This window comes from Scatophagus argus, chromosome 8, assembly GCF_020382885.2.
Source record: "Scatophagus argus isolate fScaArg1 chromosome 8, fScaArg1.pri, whole genome shotgun sequence".
NCBI lineage: Eukaryota > Metazoa > Chordata > Actinopteri > Scatophagidae > Scatophagus > Scatophagus argus.
Window position 1 is genome coordinate 5305164 of NC_058500.1, and position 24102 is coordinate 5329265.

General features: G+C 43.1%; 2 protein-coding genes across 3 annotated transcripts; both read left to right on the forward strand.

Annotated features, from left to right (window-relative positions):
• Positions 1–6209: 6209 nt before the first annotated feature.
• LOC124062809 (ras-related protein Rap-1A) lies at positions 6210–15303 on the forward strand. Of its 2 annotated transcripts, none has more exons than XM_046395781.1 (9): positions 6210–6347; positions 7831–7990; positions 10242–10329; positions 10764–10832; positions 11013–11069; positions 11161–11301; positions 11898–12041; positions 12667–12785; positions 14587–15303. In XM_046395781.1, exons 3-8 carry the CDS (start codon positions 10273–10275, stop codon positions 12754–12756), a joined length of 558 nt encoding a protein of 185 aa, XP_046251737.1. In that variant the 5' UTR covers positions 6210–6347; positions 7831–7990; positions 10242–10272; the 3' UTR covers positions 12757–12785; positions 14587–15303. The 2 variants fall into 2 exon arrangements, with proteins under 2 accessions (XP_046251737.1, XP_046251738.1); XM_046395782.1 differs by lacking the exon at positions 6210–6347 and adding an exon at positions 6952–7602.
• A 1000-nt stretch (positions 15304–16303) lies between these two features.
• Positions 16304–22456, forward strand: xkr5l (XK related 5-like). The gene is made up of 3 exons (XM_046398118.1): positions 16304–17059; positions 19267–19466; positions 19669–22456. Exons 1-3 carry the CDS (start codon positions 16524–16526, stop codon positions 20622–20624), a joined length of 1692 nt encoding a protein of 563 aa, XP_046254074.1. The 5' UTR covers positions 16304–16523; the 3' UTR covers positions 20625–22456.
• Positions 22457–24102: the final 1646 nt, after the last annotated feature.

Here is a 24102-nt window from a genome sequence, read left to right on the forward strand (position 1 = left end):
CTGTGATGGCTGTGTGCTTTGGACCGCCTGTTATTGAACAGCAGGATGAAATGATTACCAGCTGTAGTCAGGGTGATTTTAGACCAGTTGGACATCAGTCTTTCAGTGATGCTATTTCAGGAGTGTTAAGCAAAGCAGTCTTGTTCAACTCTAGTTGTCATACACCACTGAGTTTTGCAGACATCTTTGGTTTTCTTGTTGCAGACGAGTATTCAGATCTAAAAACACCACAAAGAAAACATTAAATGACCCCAGAAGGAGCAGAAAAAGACACTAAGCAGGGAAAGTGACATGTCGGTGGGATTAAAATAAGTCAAATAAGCGGCTTCAACAGATGCAGGTTTTTATCTTTCATCCAAACTGTCACCAAATACACTATATAGACAAAAGTATCCAGACAGACCTCTTTATAGGGCTGTTGTTCAGGATTTTGGGTCGACCCCTGACTTCCAGTGAAGAGAAATCTTAATGCTTCAGCATACCAAGACATTTTGGACAATGCTATGCTTCCAACTTTGTGGAAACAGTTTGTTGAAGGCCCTTTTCTATTCCAGCATGACTGAGCCCCAGTGCACAAAGCAAAGCTCCATAAAGACATGGTTGGATGAGTTTGGTGTGGAAGAACTTGACTGGCCCACACAGAGTCTTGACTAAAGTCCTTGTTAGTGAAATGGTCAGGTGTCTCAATACTTTTGTCTATGTAATGTATTTTTTTTTTTCTTTAAAAATGGTGTGTTTAAATTATGTGGTGGTAACTGTTTCAGAGCACAGCAGTGAATACAGAGTGCAGCTCAGGGAATGAAACGGCTGGTATGGCTTCAAATGTGAAGACAAATTAAATTCCTTTACAGGAAGCTGCTGCCAAAACCACAGAGCGTTTTAAAGAACTGGATACACAACAGTCTTGTATATCTCTTCCAGCATACTGTGTTATTACTCTGCAGCTGCTTGTCTTCGGTGCACTGACCCACACACTCAGTGATTTACCTTTCTTACTAGTTAAAGAGCTAAACACTTTTCTTTCGACTCCGCCTGCAGCATGTCTGCTTCGCGGCCTGGTAATACATTGACAGCGTGATAGTGTTTAAGACACTCGGCTCTTAATCTCGTTCTCACTGAGGGAGGGGGGAGGGGGGAAGCAGAACCAGCAAAGCGAGAAGGGGAAGCCAAAATATGATAAACACAGAGGAAGTCATGACAGCTCAGACACCTAATTAATGCTGCCAGACACTAAATGCTGACTTCAGGTTTGATCGTACTGTAAATGGCGCAGCAGTGAAAACATGACCTACATAACAATCAAGAAGGAAAACAACACTGAAGTAGAGAAGGATAACAAAAAAAAAAAGAAGGATTTTAACAGACCTTTTAGACTGAAGACATTTTGACACGTAACGATGGGCCCTTCTAAAATCACTGATGCATCTAATTAGGGTTAAGTTCCATTGAGTTGCTTCAGTTTCAGTGTCCTGGTGTTGTTCATCATGCTGGCTCCTTGTCAAACTGTCATGGCTAACTGGGACACTTGAATGGAACTCAGCCATCCTTAAACACCTGTGTTCCAGCTGTGAAATGTCTTTTTAATTTATTCTTTTTTTTTTTTTTTTTGCAAGACAACAGAAACAGAAACCAAGGAGATTTGGTGGAAATGCACAGGAATTAAAAAAGAGCCAAGTTTTGGGATGTCAAAATGAGAAAAAAGGATGTGTGATGTGTGAGGATGTACTGTGGAGGAAATGAAAGGGGAACATGAGAGGGAACATGAATACAATTTGCAGTGAATATTAATAAAACAGCAGCAAGTTCAAAGAATAATCAATGTCTCCTGCAGGTTGGCAGGCTTTCAGAAAAGGCAGCAGGATAAATTAATGATGACAACACTGAATTAAAGCTGAACAGGATGGACGGCATGGGTGACATTAATCAGCGTGTTGGATAAACTCTTCGAGGGAGAGTTCGAACAGTTTAGATGATCACTGACTAAACTTAAGATGATGCACAAACAACACGGGACAAAAGAAAATCAAAACAGTCAGTTACTTGCAAAACAATCATCACCAGGCTTCTCCTGGGAAGCAACAGCAGCACACACTGTGTGTGGTAATAAAATGACAGATTGCTTAAGACGAGTTCACTTCGAGCTGACAGACATCCTGTGGACCAGCAGCCAGTGATGGAAAATAAAGAAGTGCATTTTCTCAGCTACTTAAGTGCCATTTTGAAGCACTTTACTTGAGCATTTCCTGCTCAATTACACTTCAAGTCCACTGCTCTGGCTCTGCTTGATGTATCAGATGTCTGTAACCAAGTCACCATTAGCTGTGTGGACCCAAAAAGGTTAAAGATATCCAATATGTCACATTAATCAACTGATGACCCCTTTATTTATCTATCTATCTATATTTATCTTCAACGCATTTTTACTCAAAGATGCTTCACAATCAACAGTCTAATTATGTCATATATGACAATGTATCAGCGTGATAATATATTCTTAAAGTACCTTTTGCTGATGCTTTTGTTTATGTAATGAAGTATCTATACAGTACCTTGTTGTATTGGTATGTTAACTAAATGATCCAAATATGTGTTCCACCACTGCCAGCAGCTCCGAGAGCAGGTTTTGGAAGACGCTGGCAGAGTGAAGTTATTAAATTCAGTTATGCCTCAAATTGTCCACACAAAACAGCCAAAGGCGTGTCCTGGTACTCCTTAAATCTGATTGGCCATTCCACATGCCACCCCATCATTTTTAAGTATGATTGGATGTTTGCCCAGTGAGAGGTGGGACCTGAGTTATTAGATACTTAAGAGGAATATTTGTAGCTAATTGTTGTTTTGGATAAAATCGACAGCTAAATGAACAAACAAAAACCAACACCGGAATGATAGAAACTCTGAGACACAACATAATGTTAATAAATACGTAATGAGAACCAGTAAATGAATGCTGTTTCCAGTGTGTGTTTGTACTTCACGCCACTCCTGCATACGTCAGTGCTCCACCTGGGCCTCCACATTCAAAAAAGTCTGGACACGCCCTTGAAAACAGCTGGCGAAAAAACTATTAAAACTATTAAAAGTATTTCTAATTTTTTTTTATTCTTCATATTACAAACTGTGCACTGCTGCCTCTTTGGTTTGAATGGTGGAAGAAGTAAAATTCAGATCCTTTAATCAAGTAAAAGTAGAAACGCCACAGTCCAAAAGTCCTTTATTACAAATTAAAGTACAAAAGTATTATCAGCAAAATGTACTTAAAGGATCAAAAGTACATTTGTAACATAACTACTTACTTACTGAAATTTGTCAAAAACTTCATATACTCCTTAAGTTAATAAGAAATCAATAATTCATCGTGTTTTATTAGTTACTGCATGTAAAATGTCATTCTTAAATTAAAAGCAACAAACAAACAAATGTAGTGGAGTAAAAAGTGCAATATTTCTCTGTGAGCTTTGGTGGAGTAGAAGTATACATTAGAATAAAATGAAAGTACTCCAGTGAAGTACCTCAGGCCTGTTCTGAGGCAACGTATTTAAGAACTTTCTTACTTTCCTGCACTGTTTATTTGACAAGATAAAGCTCAGTCGTGAGCTGATGAGAGCAAATGTGTGTGTGTGTGTGTGTGTTCAGTTGTCTCTTTTAATGTAACCTTCAGTTTGTGTGACAAGAGGGCAGGACAACATGTGTCACGGTCAGAGTACACCACCGAAATGCACATCTTTCTATTTACTTTCCTCACAGCAGTACTTCACCTCTGTCATTTATCGCTTCGATGTCGGTAGTTTATGATGATGACCGTGATAAAATCTCTTTTATTTGTTTGTTTTGAACTTGGAAGCAGAGTCAGTCTCAGCATAGAGCGCGTCAGATGACATTCGCAGTCATAAGTCATCTGATGCTGCGCCACCTCTCATCTGTCATGAACTCCATATTTAGTCGCTGTGATGAGGAAGATGTGCAGTAACTCATCTAATCCACTCAGCCACCGGGCCGCGACCTGCCGGGTGTCTTTCGTGTGGGCCTTCGTCACACAGCGAACAGAGGAAATATGTCAACGTGATGATGAATATTTAGTGAGTGTGATGTCATTTTTATTTTTATCCCTTTAATTTTATTTACTTTATTAATCCCAAACTGGGAAATTACTTCTCTGCATTTAACCCATCACTGAAACACACACACACATGCAACATGCAGCGAAACACACACAGGACTATCAACTATCAAGCGCCCGGGGAGCAAATTGGGGGTTAAGTGCCTTGCTCAAGGGCACTACAATGGGGAATGTTACAATGGGCTAATGGGGAAGATTATTAATCACTCCACCACACCCAAATTTTTCCTGCCCCTCCGGTGGGGGGAATCGAACCCGCGCAGTCCTCTCCGTTAGAGTAAAACAGTGAGGCCGAGGGGAGCGTCTTTAGTTTTAACCAAAGCATCGGACACATCAAGGATTTGACTTGATGATGACGTGAGATGCGATTACAGGTCGTCCTGAGGGGAGCATCCTGAGGGGAGCATGAACGTCAGAACGTTTGGTTTCCAGTCCATTCAATGACGTGTTTCAGTCAAGCGCCTTCAGGTCAGCCTCCTGGTGATCCTAGAGAGAAACTGGGGGACCATCCAAGGCAACAGGATTCATCGTTGGAGAACCAAGAAACGTCTGAACCAGATTTTATGCCCAATCATCAAGTACATGTAGAGATATTTGCTGGTGGTGCTTGAGGGAAGTTCAGTGGATCACCAACATCAGCAGGAGTCACCCTCTGGGAGACATTAATGAACTGTGTGAAACTTCACTGCAAGCCATTCATTAGTTTTGGACATTTTCAGTCTGAGCTGACGCTGCCATCCTGAGAGCTGCACTGCCAGCTGGTTAAAACAACCATAAAATGCAGTGGAGGCTGGTGCAAATTAAGTGAGTATTGAAAAAGATACTCGCTTTTCTGGGGAGCCTTCATTCACCCATAAACAGCCTGCACCTCCAGCCACGGGGGAAGTGAAAGGGCTGAATTATGGTCATTATTCTCCGGCGAGTGTTTGGTGTTTACACATGAACCTCTCAGGTGAGTAAACTGAAAGAGAAAGCCAACATCTGAAGTGTCTCAACTCTGCCGCTGCACTTTGCTGCTCAGGTGTGCTTCCTGCGCGCACCACAGCCAGTGCAGCCAGGCAGGCGCCCACTCTGTTCAGCAGCACCACGTGATCCAAAGGTTAAATATGTACTGACTTATCACATCAGCAGTTCAGTGGGATGAAGCTCACACGGTAGGTAAGATGCATTTCATCTGAAGAGTGAGTTTACACCTGGAGGTTACAACACGGTGCGGCGTTGTATGATCCAGCAGCGAGGGAATAACGTCATCTAAGTTATAACTAAAAAATACAAATAAAGCTGAAGGTTTAAACGTCATATGTACTAACTAAAAACAAATATTTGTGATCAGACGGTGAGACTGCATACTAGATGCCAGGAAAACAACCTTGCAGTTTGGTTGTGTTATGAACTGAAAATAAATAAATAAATCTCATCTCACTTCATATCTAAAAATGCCAACGTGACCAAACAGCAGGCCTGTTCGGTCACACGGGGTGCATCAAAGCACTTCTTCTTGATGGACTCAACTTCAGACTTCACCTAAAAAATTCACCTGCCAAACATCTGCTCTCGGTGCAGCTGTGCTGCTTTTCATAACGGAGACACTTCCTCTCTGCTTTACTCCTCCTCGGGGTGTTTGAGCATCAAATGTGACTTTTGCGAGGCTGTTGGACATGTTTTCAGCTTCCTCAACAAGAGTACAAACAAAGTGGAAATCCTAAATGGAACTGGACCTGGGGTTGCTCCACACACATCAGGATGACACCTGTTTCGATGTTTTACAGTAAATAAAGTCTTTTACAAAATAAAGAAACCCATCATGTTAAATGTTCATGCATTTGTTAATGAAACGCATTTTAACCTCAGCATGTGTAAATACAGTATATTATGTTCCCGGTAGTGGCTGAACTAGGACTGTCTCCAAAGATTGTAATAATAATAATAATAATAGCAATAGTAGTTCATTATTACTAACACAGCTGGCACACGTTGTTCACGGTCACTAAGCGTATTCTTCCTCATTGTTTCTGAGGGGACGCTGTAAACAACAAACAAACGGCTCTGCTAGCAGCACTGGAAACACTTGAGGCAGAGAATAAAACTGTGCTCGAGCTGGAGGTGTTTAAATTGTACTCAGACCTGGATGGCTGTGATAGGCTGATCCTGATCCAATCAATAGCTGCTGTCCCGACCCTTCCGTACATTCGCCCAGTGTGATTTAGCGCACACATAGCGGAACACGGTGAGTGTCTTGTGAGGATTTACCCCTGTGTAAAATTAGGTTTTTAATAGCTAATTATCTGCCTTACGACTCCATTAGTTTAATGATTAGTCCCTGGACATTTGGTTGCCTCCGGTGAGGCAGTAACGTGACTTCTGGCAGCGCTGTAGCGAAATAATTTTTGTGAGCCAAATAGCTTAGCTTTCAAGCTAACCCAGATGACTAGATTGAGAAGCTAACGTCAGCTAATGACTAACTAACGAGTTGCCGATGTAAACATGTTTTGTGGTTCAGGTCGTTTAATGTCCGCTTGTATCTTATTCCCGTTCAGACTTTTAGCGGTCCATCAACACGTCAACAAAAACCCAACTAGCGTCTCAAAGCTCAAACGTTAGATGGAATACAAAACGGGATTTGAGAGTCCAACCCAATGCTAACTGGCTAACTAACTTATTAGCACCCAGTGTTAGCTAAACAACTGTGTTAACCGTTAGGCAAGTTCAGTTGAGTTTAGTGTCTCCCAGACTAGAACTAACGTTAAACTGTGACTCGAGCTTTGCTTTCTCTGCGAACTCGACGTTAGTTAACACTGTTAACTGTGTGTTACACAGCCTGTTATCGTTTGCAGGCTAACACCCAGTAACGTTGAGTAGCGCTTACCAAACGTTGTTAGCTGAATGCTAACATTTGAGTTGTTCAAGCACTTTGGTAATTAAGCTACTCCTTGCTAGCGGCGGCGACTTTTTAAACGTCGCGTTAAATTTTCATTTGAGTTACGTTGACCCATTATTACTACCGACTTTGACTAACCGATTTAAATGGTCGAACAGTCACATTCTGTTGCATTGGGAAACTAATAGCCACACCCTTCCTTTCGAAACCAACTGTGCTTCAAGTTGTCACGAAACTTGAGTTCATTTTAATTTACTGCGTTACATGGCAACATAGCTTTACCCGTTTAACTTTAATAGTCGAGAGAGGCTTCTTAAAAAGGTGTTATTAAAAGGACGTCATCCAGAAGTGTGTTTGGATTGTGCAGAGTTAAAATCCGTTTGCCCCCTTCGGGCTCTGACATACGAGACAAGGTTTTCTGCATGCTGCATTGAACTGTCGCCCAGTTATCCGCAATTGTTTTTCTTTTTAATAAGTGGTTACTGTTTCAGAGAGCAACAGGTGTTTAAGGGACTACGTCAACAGCTTTGTTTGTAATGAAACAAGTGACAGTTCACCTCCTGACTCCGTAACGTAGACTAACTCAGCTCTTAAATTGGCAACAGTAAGTCATCCCTCAAAAGCATCACCAACACACTGTGGTTGCATACGGTGCCCAGCAGATTACTTTTACTAATTACTGTTTTTGTTTTTTCTACTGGTTTCTGGTTTTACTAAGTTGTCTGCCTGCCTGACCAGATACACAAAACTCTTAAATTTGCGTTTGATTAATCCTATTCTTATCTAGATTAGTCATGAACTGCTGATCTGAATGTAAACACTTACACTTTAGGGCCAGTTTGCTGTCTGAACAGTTTGGTGTAGCCTAGCTTTCTGGCTCCCAGTTGAACCTCAGCACCTGCCCCTTGACGTCAGTATACCTGAAGATCTGCCGGCACCCCCCTCCTCCCCAGATGTAGAGGGAGTTGCCATCTGCAGCAGCCGTGTACACAGTAGGTTAAGCTGTTTTCATGCATGCATTTCAGCATGAATGTGTGTTTTTTTTGTTTGTCAGTTCAAATGCTTGACACCTGAAACGTTTGTGAGTCTGGGCTTATATCTAATCAGAGGAAGGCTTGGGTTCCTTATCTGATGTCAAGGCTTCAAAGCACAATTTGTTACACCCACATAAATTTACATTTTAAACACAGAGTGGTTTGCCTTTATGTACATTTGTAGCTTAACAAATGCATCGTGCACACGTTGGCGTAAGCCTTAGGTGCACCCCCTCGGCCCTAGTAATGATTTCAGTGTTGTGGTCATGCATGCGCCCCCTGATCTCCATTTTCTGTTTGTATGGTGTACTTGAGTAGAGGAGGGTCATTACAATGGCTCTTTGTAGAGTGCCTCGTGTGCCTGTCTCACACTGTGGGTTTCTGGTGGTGCTTCATACGTCGTACTTAGAATTGCAAATGCCAGTCGAGCGTGACAGTGGGTTTTTTGTATTGTTTGTCTCAACATTTGACAAACGTCTGGCAGAGCTAGTACAATTAGTAGTTTCAAATGAGGTTTTACCGTGCATCACCCCCTCTTTGACATTTAAACATCAAATGAAGATTGTATTTGCTTTTCAGAATGGCATTAACGGTTCCTCAAAAGCGCTTCTCACCACGTGTGCCTTCGTACGTGTTTGTTAACAGTTTAACTATGCGTTTTATGAGATGTGTTTCGTGCTGCTGCTTCTTATCTCTGACGTTCACTGTGAAAATCAGAATTCAGTTGATATCGAGATGCACCTCAGGATGAAAATTCTCTACATTCACATCAGTGCCCCGTAAAATCTATCAAAGTACACTACTCATTTGGTGATTTTCCCAGAGTTCGTAGTCACACATTTTCAGCTTGCTCAAGACAAAATGACACCACAGGAGAAAATCCTTCCCTATTAATCACTGGCTTACCGTTGCATTTACTATTATTATAATGATAATGTGAAAATATCAAAAACATTGTCGCTTTTTATTCACAGATTTCTTGTTGAACATTTTCAGGCCAATATTTTCTAGGCCACATACGCTCTCTAAACTGTGTCAGCCTGATGGAGTTGATGATGGGTCATCCTTCGTGGCCTTTCTCCCCTGTATTCTGATGAGATGAAGTTATTTGTGGCGCTGTAACTCTTACCTATTGCCTGCACTCTTGTTTTAGGACTCTTGTAGTTTTCCACATTGTATCTTATTGGCCAGATTTTACAAGTTAACTAGTGATGCCAGTGCTACTACTGAGTGAAAACCTGGTCTGAATTTCTGGAGTTATGGAGCCTGTCTATGGTTTCTTTCTCATTTTCTTTCTGACTCTCCTCTTATTTTTTATAAGGCAACTCCCCTATTGTCATGACAGCCAAAGTCCCATGGTAGTGGGTGGGAGAGTGAGCTCATTTTTTTTGGCAGAGGAACGGGGTTTTAATCTGCTAATATCAGCAGTGATATTGCACTGACGGAGTATTCACCATGTGGCTGAAAAATGAAGCCAACGCACAAGTGCCAAAAACTGCAGTTTCCCGAATATCCACTTGAGGCTGGCTGCAAAAGCGAGTCAGTTCCCATAGACCCCCATATTGAAATACCTGACTTGAGAGCAGAAATGGCATCAGCACAAATTTCAGTGTATTTGTTGCATCATAGAAGTGACTTAAAGTTATTCCAGTCAGGTTGTTAAAAATACTCTCGATGTTGTTAAGTTGGTGTTGAGTTTCATTTCTCCTTTTTGAGTATGTGAATCTATTAATGGTAAAATTAAACCAAACCACTGGCTCAGCAGCTAACTTATGGTTTAACCCTTTGATAACTGGAATGAGGATAAAAGAATTCATTTAGGAAGCTTTTCCGTGTTTCAAATTTTATTTGTCTGAAAGGGTTAGATCAGATGTGATGTTCAAATAAGTTTGTTCATCGTTCACCTTTCTCATAATGCCCCAGTGCATTATGGGATGTTGTAATCGCAAGATACGGCTCACCATGTAAAATTGGCCTCAAAACCTGGCACTGTTCCTCCCCAACAAAAGACCTTACAGACATCAAACAGCAGAGCGCTTCACCACAGCATCACTAAGAGTCAAGAACAGTCATATTGTCCTCGGCGCAGGGAAATAAGTTAAAGCTCTTTTGGATTTAGCTCGCTTAGTAGATTTTTTTGTCCTGTGGCGGAAAATGACACAAAGATAATCAGTCTTGCTTTCCTCATTCTTTCTCTGTCCTTTCACAGATCTTTGTGCTGTCCAGTGAAGTTGCCCACCATGCGTGAGTACAAGCTAGTGGTGCTGGGATCAGGAGGTGTGGGAAAATCAGCACTGGTAAGTGATGGCTGCTGTCACAGGAAACTGCGTCTGTGTCTTCATTACAGTTTCATAGTCAAATAGTGTTATTGATATATAAATGGAGTGCTTCAAATGAGTAGGATAAATAATTTTTAACAGTAGTATGCTCCATACAGCTGTATTCTTGTTTTACACAAACCGCACAGTGGTCCACGGTCTCATCTTGCAGATAAAAGTATTTGAGGATGTAGTGTTTTCAGAGGCTACAAGAAATAAAATTAGGGTCGGGAGACAAGGATAAGCTTGAATTATGAGACGTGGATCTTCAAGAATATAAATGATTCTTGTTGAGAAATTTAACTGGCTTGGAAATAGATTTGAAAGAAATTTTGCAAACAGTAAAAACTACAAGATGATTTAAAAAGTAAGTTTTCGTTCACGTTTTCCTTTGCTCCATTTGTCCGTTTCAGACAGTCCAATTTGTGCAAGGCATTTTTGTTGAGAAGTATGACCCCACAATAGAAGACTCGTACAGAAAGGTAAGCTCAGAAACACAGTTCACTCGACCTCCTGAACTTTATTAAATTAACTCACTCATTAAGGTGTAATTTGTAAGATATCGGTCACTCCTGGTTTGGTTGGCCATGTTTTACAAGTTACTCCTCTGAAGTTTAAACTTGTTGCATAAAAACATTTACCCGTTTGTTTTTCTCCAACAGCAAGTCGAGGTCGATGGACAGCAGTGTATGCTTGAAATCCTTGACACGGCTGGAACAGTAAGTCAAGTCTGAGTGTCGGATGGATGAGTCTTACAAGTTAAATGCAAACAGGCTGCTGATGGCTGCTCTGCTGTCACTGTTTCTACAGGAACAGTTCACTGCTATGAGGGACCTGTACATGAAGAATGGCCAAGGTTTTGCTTTGGTGTACTCCATCACAGCACAGTCAACATTTAACGACCTACAGGACCTCCGGGAACAGATCCTGCGAGTAAAGGACACTGAGGACGTGAGTACTAACTCTTCTAAAAAAAAAATCGATTCTCATTCACGCTTAGTGTTTTTATTATGTGTAGATAATCGGAAAGAAAAAAAAAACACACTCACACATTATAGGATGTAAATGAGACAGTAATAGATGAGGAAAAAAAATTAAAAAATGTATAAAGATGTCCATCATCCTTCACTCCTCAGTCTGTGAAGAGTTTCTCCTCTGTGATGAACTTCGGTGTTTCCCTGTATAATAAGCCTGTTTCTCCTCTCAGGCTCATCACTCCCTCATTAAAGTCAGCTCTGTGGGAGAGAGGGCAGAGCGAAGGGGGGGCAGGAACTTAGTGACAGGGTGGAAATGTCAAAGCTCTTGTTAGATGCTATCTGCCACTTTCAGTCTTGGTCTCCATCTCTTAATTTAGAGGGAGGATATACAACACGCTGAGTGTGTGCTTTATTTATTCATAGCAGGCTCCTTGCTTGGTGTGTGTTTCATAGTTAAGGTCTCATTTTGCTGTTGAGTATGTACATCTGCTGTGTATAAGATCGTAAACCAGCACCAGGTGATGAAAAAGCTGTGTTGAAAATGGTGCTTTTGCTTTGTTAATCAATCAGGTTCCCATGATCCTGGTGGGAAACAAATGCGACTTGGAGGACGAGCGTGTGGTTGGCAAGGAGCAGGGTCAGAACCTGGCCCGTCAGTGGAACAACTGTGCCTTTTTAGAGACTTCAGCTAAATCAAAGATCAATGTTAATGAGGTGAGTACCACTGCTAGACCAAATACAGTATGCGTGGCATAGACCAATGACTTGGGTCTTGGCTGCAGCTAATAATCATTTCCATAACTGATCATCTGTTTTCTCAGTTAATGGATTGGAATAATGGCTCTGAGATGGCAGAAGATAGTGTCAGTGCTGATCAGTTTCCCAAAGCCTGAGGTGACAAGACTCCGAAGATATGTAGTTTGCAGTCATAACACCAGGGACACCACAGAACATAATAATAGGCTTTTCCATTTTCGTTTTAAAAAAAATGACTCAGAACTGTTAACCAGTAATCAAAATAGTTGCAGGTTAATGTTCTTTTGTTGAATTGATCGATTAATGTGCCAATTGTTGCAGTTTGCAGACCTTCTTGTACCTTTCTGATTGAACGTTGCCACATGTGTGTAATGTACACGAATATTGATGAGCTGTCATCTTTCCTATGTGCTTTTATTGCAAATTGAGAGCTGCAAGCCTTCATATTTCCCATGAAAATCTCCATTTCTGTCCATTGTAGAAGCCGTCTCAAATGGAATCAGTAACTTTTCAGTGCGAGGTGTTAGCTCCGTGTTCTCTGCCGAAGCAAAATGTTGAAACCGTTTAACTTCCTCTGTTGTAGATTTTCTATGATCTGGTGCGACAGATCAACAGAAAAACGCCGATGGAAAAGAAGAAGACAAAAAAGAAGTCGGGTTGCACACTGCTCTAAAATGCCCTCCCACAGTAGCTCCAGGCCAGGTGAGTGGGTGTTGAAACAAAATTTATTCCACACGATGTGCGGGGCTCCCGCTGCTCGCTGAGCTCCGGATCGTCACTGAACGTTTGGAGGCTTATCGCACTAATTATTAAAGCGAGCATGTTGCTGTGTTGCAGTAACAGGATAAACTCAGTAAATGGATGTTGAAAGCATTACTGATGTCCTGGGAACTGTGATGACTCATAAAGCATCTCTTTAGTGTTCAGAGTAAATCTTTTGGAGGGGGGGGGGTGTGGGTTGTGTGTTTTCTTATGCACCTGGAACCATTGTCCAGTGTCGACCCGTTTACTGAAAAATAAATGTTTGAAAATCCATTTTAGGGTTACACTATTTTTAATTTGAGCCAAGATGGTTCTTAATATTTTATGTAAATGTGTCTGGTTGTGAAGCTTTTGTGAATGTTGTGGCTCCACCTGCTGTTGGATCGCTGTAGCAAAAAGTGTTCCTCAATGCACCGGCATTACTGCAGGCTCTGGCCCATTTTCTGCAAATGATGCTGTGCGCTGATAAGCTAGTCTTTACATGACTAGTGTATTGCAGCTGCCGTCTCCCAAAACACGTGTTAGTCTGTTTGCGTCTCTGGTTTACTTGTTTACAGTCTCCTCGCTTTGATATTAAAGCCCAGCTCTGGAGACTTGGCTGAGAGGTGTAATCCATCACAGAGAAAATCATGTTTGATGACTTTTTCAAATGAAAGTACACTGCCTCGGAACACCATGATAATGTAACTGAGTCGTATTTACTGTAATCAGTCCTCCTTTTCGTACTGGCCGTTATTAAAGCCCCTCCTGATGCACTCTAATATAAGTGATGTGGGCAATCTTTTAATGGCCACTGTGAAGAGGAGAAACAATTGCAGCAAGCACAGACAGTTTCAGTGTTCATGCAGGCACCTGACTGGAAAAGAAAAATAAATAAAATTGTGAACCTGTCCTTCCAGTGTTTGATTTGTGTTATGGGGGGTTAAGTGTTCAGAAGCACTGGTGTGAAGTGCTGCTTGTCCACTCTTAGACATGTGATGTGATGTGTTCAGTGAGGCCTATTGGCCCATTAAACATGAGTTTGTGGCAAAAAGAAAAGAAAAAGAAAACCTGTTTAATTGGCCAATAACAAAACCCAAAAGCCCTGTGAAATAATTTTAGCACCCGTCAGAAACCCAAAATCTTCCACTGATATTGATTTGTAAAATGACCGAGGTAGACCGACTAATCTGTGTGATTAGTTGGTCTACTTCTAAGCTGAGTGTACTTGTTTTGTTTTTTTTTTTGTTTTTTTTTTTTTTGTCTACCTTTAATTTTAGACTGTAACACCCCTGGCAGCAAACTTTCTCCCTTTAACCCTAAAAGAAAGGTTTACTGCAAGCTCAGACAGTGTTGAGAGGTGGACAACGGATTATTTATTCATGGAGATTTAGAGCGACTGCTTCCTGTCTTATCTGCATGGAGGAAGTTGCCGTTCTCTCAGGATACAGTGTCAGAAGCAGTACTTTAGTCAACATCCGGAGCAGCGTGACAGGTACAAGGGAGAGGAGAGGGGAAGATTGCTCAGGTTCGGATTGTGTAGAGCTCCAATTTATTGATGGGGAGGAAAAAAGAATAAAAAATACTTGAGTTTGCCTCCCCACCTCCTCCAGCAGACAGCATCCTGACCAGTGGCTCTCGTGTCATTGAAGTTTGAGACTTTGGCTCTAAACGTTCTCTGCAGACAGCTGAGGTTCTACACAAAGCTTCACATGATGCACTCAACGAGTGATTTCTCTCTCTCTCTCTCTCTTAATTGCAGAAACTTGTAATGATTAACTGTTTTCCCAGTGGATGGTGCCAGCATCTTAGTCCTCTCCAGAGCGTTTTTGAGAAAGGCTGACAGAGATACGACACCACTCGCAAAATGGCAGGAGACGGCACATACCCTCAAGATACTCCTCTCTGCTTTTTAATGGCAAAGAAATCCACCTTTTTTTCTTTTTTTTTCTTTTTTGTATTGTCAGCCTGATGACAACTCTGTTCTTTTGTTTTGTTTTTCTTCTCCAAGGTGTCTTTCTTTTTGGAAATATCGCTGTAAAAGAAGAGACCTACTGTTTTATTAAAAGTAACCTCAATCTTTGGCATATTGTGACAATACATTTGCAGAAGAAAACCTGTGAAATGTTGACCTTGTCATGCATTTCTGCACTAACAGTTTCAACAAAGATGCATCATTTTCCATGAGTTACTCACTCCTACTTACAAGGATGTGTATTGATGAGATAACATCTTTCCTAAGTGACTTTGTTTTATATTGAAAGCTGCAAGCCTTCCATATTTCCCATAATATATTCTACTTCCATTTTTGCATAATAAAGCTAAGGAAATTAGTATTTTATAGACTGATGGGGAAAATGGTGTGTTCTGATTTGTGTCTTGAGGCTGAAAATATATTGTACTAAACCAACTCTAATATTGCTGTCACAGATGATTTTCCAGCTTTTATGAATGATTAAATTTTAGTACATTTTCATTATTTTTGGTCTTGTTTTGCTTTCCCCGTTGAACGTGTTGTTTAAAGTTGTTTAAAGTGTCAAAATAATTGTGAAACATTATTCTAGATGTTTGCCCTAAAGCTGCAAGGTTGTGAACACGGCCGGAAGCGTCTGAAGTCGTAATGTGTTGGTGAGTTTCTGGTTTGGTGTCGGGACGCACACCAGTCGTGGGATCGATACCTCTGAGAGGGCCTCGCCACGCTGAAGGCCTAACCAAAGTGTTTCCTGTTGGCAGACGTGACGGCCAAAGGCCCAAGTCACCAGAGTTTCTGGCAGAGAAGCTGAGTCGAGGAGGCTCAAGCAGGGAAGAGGAAGAGGAACCCCGACTGCAGACTCTCAGAGGTGAAGGCAGCTAAAAGCAGAATGGAAACTCGGATCAGATGATGGGCACAAGTCATTTCAAAGTGTCACAACACTTAACTGAAATTACAGCCTCATGATTACAAGCCTGGCAGTATAAGATGTAAGGTTTTACAACAGATTACACAGTAATGTCTATAGATGTTATGTGATATTATGTAAACTATTGCATTTACTTTTACTGCTGTGCTTGAGATACATATATTTATATATATGTTTACAGTAAGTATTTCACAAAAAAGAAACAATAGAAAACAGTCCAGAAAGTTGATAGAAGTTTGTGTATCGGAGCTTAACTAATATTAAGAACATAATAATGTTCAGATATGTAATAGTCATCCATAGTCATGCACTTTTGATACTTAAATGCATTTTGCTGATCACGCCGATAGTTTTGGATGCAGGACTTTTCCTTGTATTATTTTAGGGTGTTGTACTGGTACTTTTACTTGAAGTTAAAGGTACTTTGTTCCACTGCAGGCCCTAAGAAAGAAAATTTCTGGTTCTTCATTATCCAGGGGGGGGCCGTGTCAGCAGTCACAGTCTGTTTCCTGTGCAGGGACAACAACAAGCAAACACTGAGGCCACTTTGATGCACCACACAGACCTGCAGCTTTTTTTATGCCGTCGCAATTAAAATCCCATTCGTCCGTGTTATCACCGCTGATTGACTCCCCGTCTCTCCCTCACCCACCGTGGCCCTCCTCTCCCCGCCTCCTTTCCCCTCCCTCCCTCTCTCTCCCACACGCATGCATACAAACCGACAGGCTACGCGACCCCCCTCCCCTCCCCCCTTCCATCATTTTCCCATCTCTTACTCACTCTCTTCCCTACAACAAACATGGCCGCGAAATCTGATGGTGCACCCGTCTCTCTACGAAACGAAATCCCACCCGAGTGTCCTTCCAGGTCGGACCCGCGGCCTCCCCAGCGCCGTCCCGTCGAGCAGCGCTACTCCCTGCCGGACTGCTGCTGGACGCTGTGCGCCCTTTTGGTCTTCTTCTCGGACGGGGCCTCAGACCTGTGGCTGGCCGCGGACTACTACCTAAGGAGGTACTACTGGTGCTTTGCACTGACTCTGGTCTTTGTGATAGTCCCGTCCGTGGTCGTGCAGGCGCTGAGCTTCCGATGGTTCGCCTACGATTTCTCGGAAACCGTCGAGAGCGGCACGGCTGCGGCCGCCGTGGTGGCGGCGTCGGGAGCGGAGGAGCGCGACTTCAGCACCAAGGACAGCGGCGAGCGGGGCGCTGGCCGCTCTGCCGCGGCCGGGGTGCTGCCGGGGCCGGGCACCGGGGGAGGAGCCCGGGGCTGCTGCAGAGCCTTCATGTGGCTCTTCCAGGCCATCGTTCACATTTTCCAGCTGGCACAGGTCTGGAGGTAAGTCATAACGGGATCTGAGAGGATGGGGAAACTACACAGTCAGCCTCTGTCTTTGTGTGTGTGTGTGTGTGTGTGTGTGTGTGCACATGCAGCCTCCAAAGCCCAGCATCACTCCCTGGAGCCAAACGCTTATGAAACATAATCATTCAGGGAGGACTGTGCCCAAAATGCCAGAATGTCTTTTTGTCTTGTTTGACGTTTCTCCCCAGCTTGCAAACGGGAGAATCAGACTCCACCCACTCCCCCCACAGCCACCCACCCAGCCACCCCGACCCCCTGACTCGCTTTTAGGTCAATCATCTCCCTGGAAAAGCATCAACTCATCCCCACCAATCCCCTCGTATAGAAAAACAAATAAAACCTCTTTTGTCTTGTGGGGTTTTGTTGAGAGGGAGTGTGAGGCTGAAGAAAATGAACAGTCATAAATGTCATGAGAGTTGCTTCCTATTTGCAGTGATGTGTGTGCCCGCCTCCCTATCACTGTCTGGTGTATTTTCAGCTCTTAGCTTGCGGCTCCTTCTCTTCATGTTGGTAAAATCCATATTCTCAACTCTCCCAGCAGTTTTCAGATTCTAAGTCTGTTTCCCTCCACTGAGCCCAAACATGTTTAATTACCGGGCGTGCTGCGAGACTGAGAACAAGCCAGTGTACACTTTGGCGTTGCTCTCACTTGGATGGTAGTAGGTCTGTAGGTCAGCTACTCGGGCAGCGATGGCGAGGCAAGTGCTCAAGCCTCCGGTGCCCTGATGGGTTTTGACAGACTTGAACTGTTGCCAGTCAGGGGGAGGCATTCAGCTGAGCTGTGGTGGAGGAGGCTCAGGCAAAACGTGACAGTATTCAAAGTTGTCTTCTGTACACTCACTTTTGATTTTACAGGAAGAAGAATAATCGTGTGTGACAGTGAAATCAGATGCAAATCAGCTGTTTGAGTCATCTGTAGGCTTCAGTCTTTGTGGTCTCTCTCTTCCTGCCTCTTTAGACAGCCCTGTGGGTAATATATATCGATTCCTTATTTCCTCCTGGAGACTTAGACTTCTATGTGTGAGTGTGTCCAGGAGCACATTAAAACATTGTGGCGGCACAGAATTACCGGTAATGCCATTAAAGCTGCTGCGTGTGCTCCGTTCATCGCTGCTGCTCTCAGACCAGCGTGTCTGCACATTAAGAGGATTACCGCTGTGTGTTTTACCCTCAGCTGTTAACTCAGGTATGATCCGTCACTGATACGCCGTCAGGCAGGTGAACCGGGATCAGTTTGGGCCACCCACCAGAATTAAGTGTCGGTGCACAGGAGATGGGACACGGGGTTGTGTTACAGAAAGACTGTGCCCAATGAAACTGTATGTGTGTGTGTGTGTGTGTCTCCCTGTGTGGCTGAGTCTTTGACCCTCATTACTGCATGTATGCTCTATTTTCTCAGTGTGTTACATCCCAAGGCGCACTTTGCGTAGCAGGAACCAGTACAGAAAGGTTTACACAAACTCCCTTGTGGTTCACTGGGCTTGTTGACATAAGGCTCCTCTGACCTTCCTCCCCGGGGCAATTACTGAGACATTTATAGCTTCGGTCTTCCGTGGCAACCACCAGTCTTTTTTCAAACAGTTAGATGCTGTGAAATGATAACCGTAATCGTTCACACGTTGCATTTGCATGGTACAAATATGTGTTATGTGTCAGCGCATTGGTGCAGAGATATGGTTGCAGAAAGCGTGTGTCTAAGGAATGTGTGTTAGTTATACAAGATCCTTACAGAGGAAGTTGACATGGGGGTGGGGTGGGACTACTTGTCTCTAAAGCTCAGGAGTTTAACAAGGGATTTGTAGAGACCCCCCCCCACACACACACATACGCACACACACGCCCTCATATTTAGCTTTTCTGCATCCCTCTTACTGATTTTATATGCTTGCAGATAAACTCTACATTGACCTCCCCTGATGCTTATACTAAAATTAAAACCACATAGCTGCTTAGTTCAGTTTCATTCTAGACTAAATCCTAGAAGAACAAGCAACCAGCATTTTCCCCAAGAACTCCTGACTGCTCCCAGAGTCTGGAAAAATGAGTTATGACTTCTGAGAGTGTGTGTTTGATGTGCAAATGTTTTAGAAGCACAGTATTAAGCCGAAAAATTATTTTCAGCCTCACCTTTTTTTCAACAAAACCTCATGCACGGATGAATGTGTCTGAACTCTGATACACAGGTATGTCCACGCCCTCTATTTGGGCGTGCAGAGCCGCTGGCACAGGGACCCCGAGCGCCGTCACTACTACTGGCGCATGATGTTTGAGAGCGCGGATATCAGCATGCTGCGTCTGCTCGAGTCCTTCCTGAAGAGCGCCCCTCAGCTGGTGCTGCAGCTCAGCATCATGATCCAGACCAGTCAGGTCCTGCCCCTTCAGGGTGAGTGCCCCAAAATGACCAATCACCACATCAGTCAATCACACATCTGTGCACGATGAGTCAGTCGTGCTCGCCTCAGTCAGGCCCCAACACGTCAGGAGCCTTGCTTATATTCTTGCAGTGCTAAATGGTAAGACAGCAACTCCAGAGCCATTTCCATCCCATCTGAATTGCTCAGTCTCTCTTCCTGCTGTCTCTCCAGGGCTTTCAGCTTCTGCCTCGCTGATATCCCTCGCCTGGATGGTCGCCTCCTATCAGAAAGTCCTGAGAGACTCCCGAGACGATAAGCTACCCATGACCTACAAGGCCGTCATAGTTCAGATTCTGTGGCACCTGTTCACCATCGGGGCCCGCACTCTGGCCTTCGCCCTCTTCGCCTCCGTGTTCCAGCTTTACTTTGGCATCTTCATCGTGGCCCACTGGTGCATCATGACGTTTTGGATAATTCAAGGCGAAACGGACTTCTGCATGTCCAAATGGGAGGAGATCATCTATAATATGATGGTGGGCATCGTGTACATTTTCTGCTGGTTCAGTGTGAGAGAGGGACGTACTCGCTGCAGGATGCTCATCTACAGCCTGAGCGTGTTCATCGAGAATGTGGCGCTCACCACTGCCTGGTATCTGTACCGCAGCCCTCGTACCTCAGACTTCTACGCCGTCATCATGGTGTGTGTGGTGGCCAGCAGCTACGCCCTGGGCACCTTCTTCATGTTTGTGTACTACTGTCTGCTGCACCCTGACGGCCCCGTCTCAGGGTGGGGTTATATTGTGGAGAAGGAGGTGCCTGTGGAGTCGCTGGCCTCCCCAGCTTCCAGCCACCCCCCTGACCTGGTGAGCAGCCCGCCCAGGACCCTTCAGAGAACTAAAGGGTCTGACAGAGAGCAGGGGCCTGGGATAGATGGAGACGTGTTTCAGGTGCGACCACCTCGGGGGGCTCAGGCACCAGTGACCCCACTCACACCCAGGACAGAGGGGCCTGTCATCCGAATAGACCTGCCCAGGAAGAAGTACCCCGCCTGGGACGCCCACTTCATCGACCGCCGGCTGCGTAAAACCATCCTGGTGCTCGAAAGCGCTGCCCCGGTCACGCCAAGGATTCAGTACCGCTGTCTGGGCACACCCAAAGAAGTGATGGAGTACGAGACCACCGTGTGAAGTGCTGATGGTGCTGTGACTCAGCTCGCTGCCGTGCGGACACCCTGCCTTAAATAATATGGCAGGTGGATGACTCTCACTGAGCAGTCTGTTGCAGCTCCACGCCTGCTTGATTGCTCTCTGTACCGGAGACACACGGGCGGAGGAAGGGACGGCGTGTGGTGTCTTTATTTTTTACAAAGGCAGAGTGCTGTGATGTTGTCTAATGATGGTGCATATTTCGGTTTCTGTGTCATTTTCTCAGGTCAGGGTGTTGGTACAGGCAGAGGTCGACTTTAGCGGCGAAGCTCGCTGTCCAGTGGACTCAGAGAGAAGCACAGGTGGGCAGAGAAGTGGAGCTGTACGATTATCAATCAGAGGCAGAAAGTCCTCCTCAGTGAAGGTGCTTCAGCACATCCTCTCAAGGCAGTCGACGACAGAGACGAGCCTTCAACATGCATGATTATTTATGGCAGCTAGAACTGAAACGTCACCGAGCGAGACGTGAAGGAGCGAGTGGGAGAGGAGATGGGAAACGCGCACTGTAATTTTAAACACAATCTACGATAAGTACAACACAGGCACTGATAATCACAATCATGGTTTTCCATAGCTATTCACTCATGTTGAAGGAGTCTCTGAGAATGCTGCTTCAAATCCGAAAGGGCGGTTCAAAAGCAACATTTGAGCTGAATGTAAAAAACAAAACAAAACAAAATAAAAAAAAAACAGTTGAAAATGTGATTTATTTGTGACAAGGCTTTTGAGCATTTTTCATGCTGTTAGTGAGATTTACAACATTCCTGTGGTACTATATTTGTTTTCTGAGGTAAGCTAGAACAAAAAAAAAAGAAAGAGAGACAGAGAGATTTGTGTGTGTTTACAAGCAAACTGTTGTTTTTGGGACACGCCATCACTATTATTCCAAGAAGATGCACCTTCATTCAGAATGTGTACGTGCTGAACAATAACTACATTATGATTTACACTGACATGTACGGGATGTATTCTACTGATAGGACTCAACAGTTGTATTTTCATATTGCATCCATCTCACACAGCGATGGAAACAGGACAGACATGAATTTCCATGTAAATTGAACTGTACAATGAAGAAGAAGTTTCAGCGGGACAGCAGTGTCTGTAATTGTTCTGTATCCATACTTTGTTATCTGGGGAAAGAAATGGAAAAGAAAAAAAAAAAAGATGGCCACAGACTCCAGACTCCTAACAGAATATCTTTGATATTGCCGATGGTTAAGGCATGCGGTACTTTTGCTAACGCTTTAGTTTACAGGTCTGTTATTTCCGTATAATTTCCTCAAACCCTTCTTAGCAAGAAACATTTAATTTGGTATTAGTTTTAGGGGTAATATAGCAACAACGTACAGCATTGCTTATTAATTATTGAATATCAAATTAGTTGTTCATTTCTGGAGGAATTTCCTTGAAAGAACTGCTTTGTTTAAATCCAAGAAATGATTTATTACTCACACATGCATCGTTGGAAATTTTATTTTCCTCATATGTTGTATTACCTGTATGACCTGCCACAGGCCAACCACAAGAGTCAAGGTTACACTAGCTTAGCATTTAATTGGAACTGATTATTTGGTATCTTGTAAGTTGAATGCTGTCTGTATTTTAATTATAATCAGTGATGAGATGCAAAGTTCTTTCCAGGAAATTATGAAGAATTTATGGACCTGTAAAATAAAGTGTCAGTGCACTTTCATTTATCAGGGTTGTTTTTCTAGAGCATAGTCACAAGTGGGAAATATCTGAACTCTGTATGTGTGTCTGTACGTGTTTGCGTGTATGTGAGCTCACATACCAGCATGTGTATGGGTGTATGTGGTAAAACGGAGGGTGGGGGGTGGGGGCTCCTGCCATGTGCATTTAAATTAATTTGAAAACTGTGTCACTGAGATATGACAGTTCTGTTGTAAACACTGTGCGGTCCACTCATTTTGCCCAGGTGACACTGAAAAGAAGTAAGTAGCCCGCAGAGCATCTTTACCACCCCTGTTGTAGTAACTAAAGCAGAGGGGCTTCAATGATGGTGCTAACTGTTTAAATCCATCACGTGACGACCACACGGTGTAACATAAAATGGGCTTGTTGTGGCAGGAGTTTGGCGAGGCTGTACCTCAAACACAAAGCTAGAATCAAAAAGCCTTAAACTGGTCATGCCAGACTGTTGCTGTTCAGAGCAAGAAGGAACAAAAAAAAGGAGAAAAGATTAACAAGGAAGTGAAGACAATTTCATTATGTTGTTGTTGCTAAAATAAAGAGCAATGTGTTTACCTGACTTTTATTGTTACTGCATTTTTATTGTTTTACTGTCTACAGATACATAGATAGATAGATACATCTAAGGAGGCAGGTTGTTCTGAATGGATTGAGACCAAATCCCATCTCTGTTAAAGTGGATCTGTGGATTAGTGGCTCTGAACTTGTCGCCACTGCCTGCTGTAAATCCACAGAGGTCAGTGACCTCTCAACAGATGAACCTATTGTCCGACACACTCCGCGGCAGTTTCTCCAAACTGTGAAGGCAGACAGGTTCAATATTTCCATCAGTCTATTATATTGATCACTTTTACTCAGGAGACGGAAAAGCTTTCACGCCTCAGTTTCTGTCTCGGAGAAATACACTCAAGCTTCGTGTTTGCAAGTCAATGGGGTGTGAAACCCAAATCAAAATCCTGTGCAAATGGTCCTATTAACTACTATTACTACTGTGACATGAGAGAAAAAAGCTGCTCGAGCTGCTTGTTGGAGCTCGTCTTTGATCTCACAATTGCAGTTTCACAGTTCACCGACTTGCTCACAAATGCTAAACAGATAGCTGGTGCCGTCTTCTCAGAAGGAAAAGGAAAACACCCTGATGTAGCAACATTTTGAATACCACAAGTCCGTCTGAATCTTTCTTACATTTATCAGAATGACTGTTAGAGCTCCTTGGCCTACCTAATGGAGATTTATTGGTGGAGACCTGTTGGCGGAACTTACAACAGCATACTGGATGGATTATTGTTAAGTTTACTGACTTTAATGGCTTATTAACATGAATAACACAGACTTCATGGTTTATGAGAATGTCAGAGACTATGATCATTTATTAATGGGTTACCAAATTTTATAACTGCGTTATTACCAAATGGAATGCAAATATAATTATATCACTCCTATATAAACAACAGCCAAAAAGAATTTGTATCAACCCAATACGTGTTGTCTTTAATTGATATATCTTAGTGAACTATAAAGCCCTTATTTATGACGACAGAGAATTTGCAGTATCATTAATTTGAATGTACTTTGGGTTAGGTTTAAAAATAAAAACAAGTGGTTTAATCAGCTCACGTCTATAGAAACCAATCAGCCCTCAAACTTAAATGGGTGAATTTGGTGTGTACTTTCTTTGTCTCCAATGCACCGCCCACTATTCCACTACACCCAATCACCTACGAGCAACAAAAATATTTTTTCATAA

What these genes read in the sequence shown, in the direction of transcription:
- xkr5l (XM_046398118.1), top strand. Translation starts at nt 16,524, where the DNA reads ATGGCCGCGAAATCTGATGGTGCACCCGTCTCTCTACGAAACGAAATC. An exon ending in CAGCTGGCACAGGTCTGGAG is followed by an intron (nt 17,060 to 19,266) that starts GTAAGTCATAAC and finishes TCTGATACACAG; the next exon opens with GTATGTCCACGCCCTCTATT. An exon ending in TCAGGTCCTGCCCCTTCAGG is followed by an intron (nt 19,467 to 19,668) that starts GTGAGTGCCCCA and finishes CTGTCTCTCCAG; the next exon opens with GGCTTTCAGCTTCTGCCTCG.
- LOC124062809 (XM_046395781.1), top strand. Translation starts at nt 10,273, where the DNA reads ATGCGTGAGTACAAGCTAGTGGTGCTGGGATCAGGAGGTGTGGGAAAA. An exon ending in GTGTGGGAAAATCAGCACTG is followed by an intron (nt 10,330 to 10,763) that starts GTAAGTGATGGC and finishes TGTCCGTTTCAG; the next exon opens with ACAGTCCAATTTGTGCAAGG. An exon ending in GAGTAAAGGACACTGAGGAC is followed by an intron (nt 11,302 to 11,897) that starts GTGAGTACTAAC and finishes TTAATCAATCAG; the next exon opens with GTTCCCATGATCCTGGTGGG.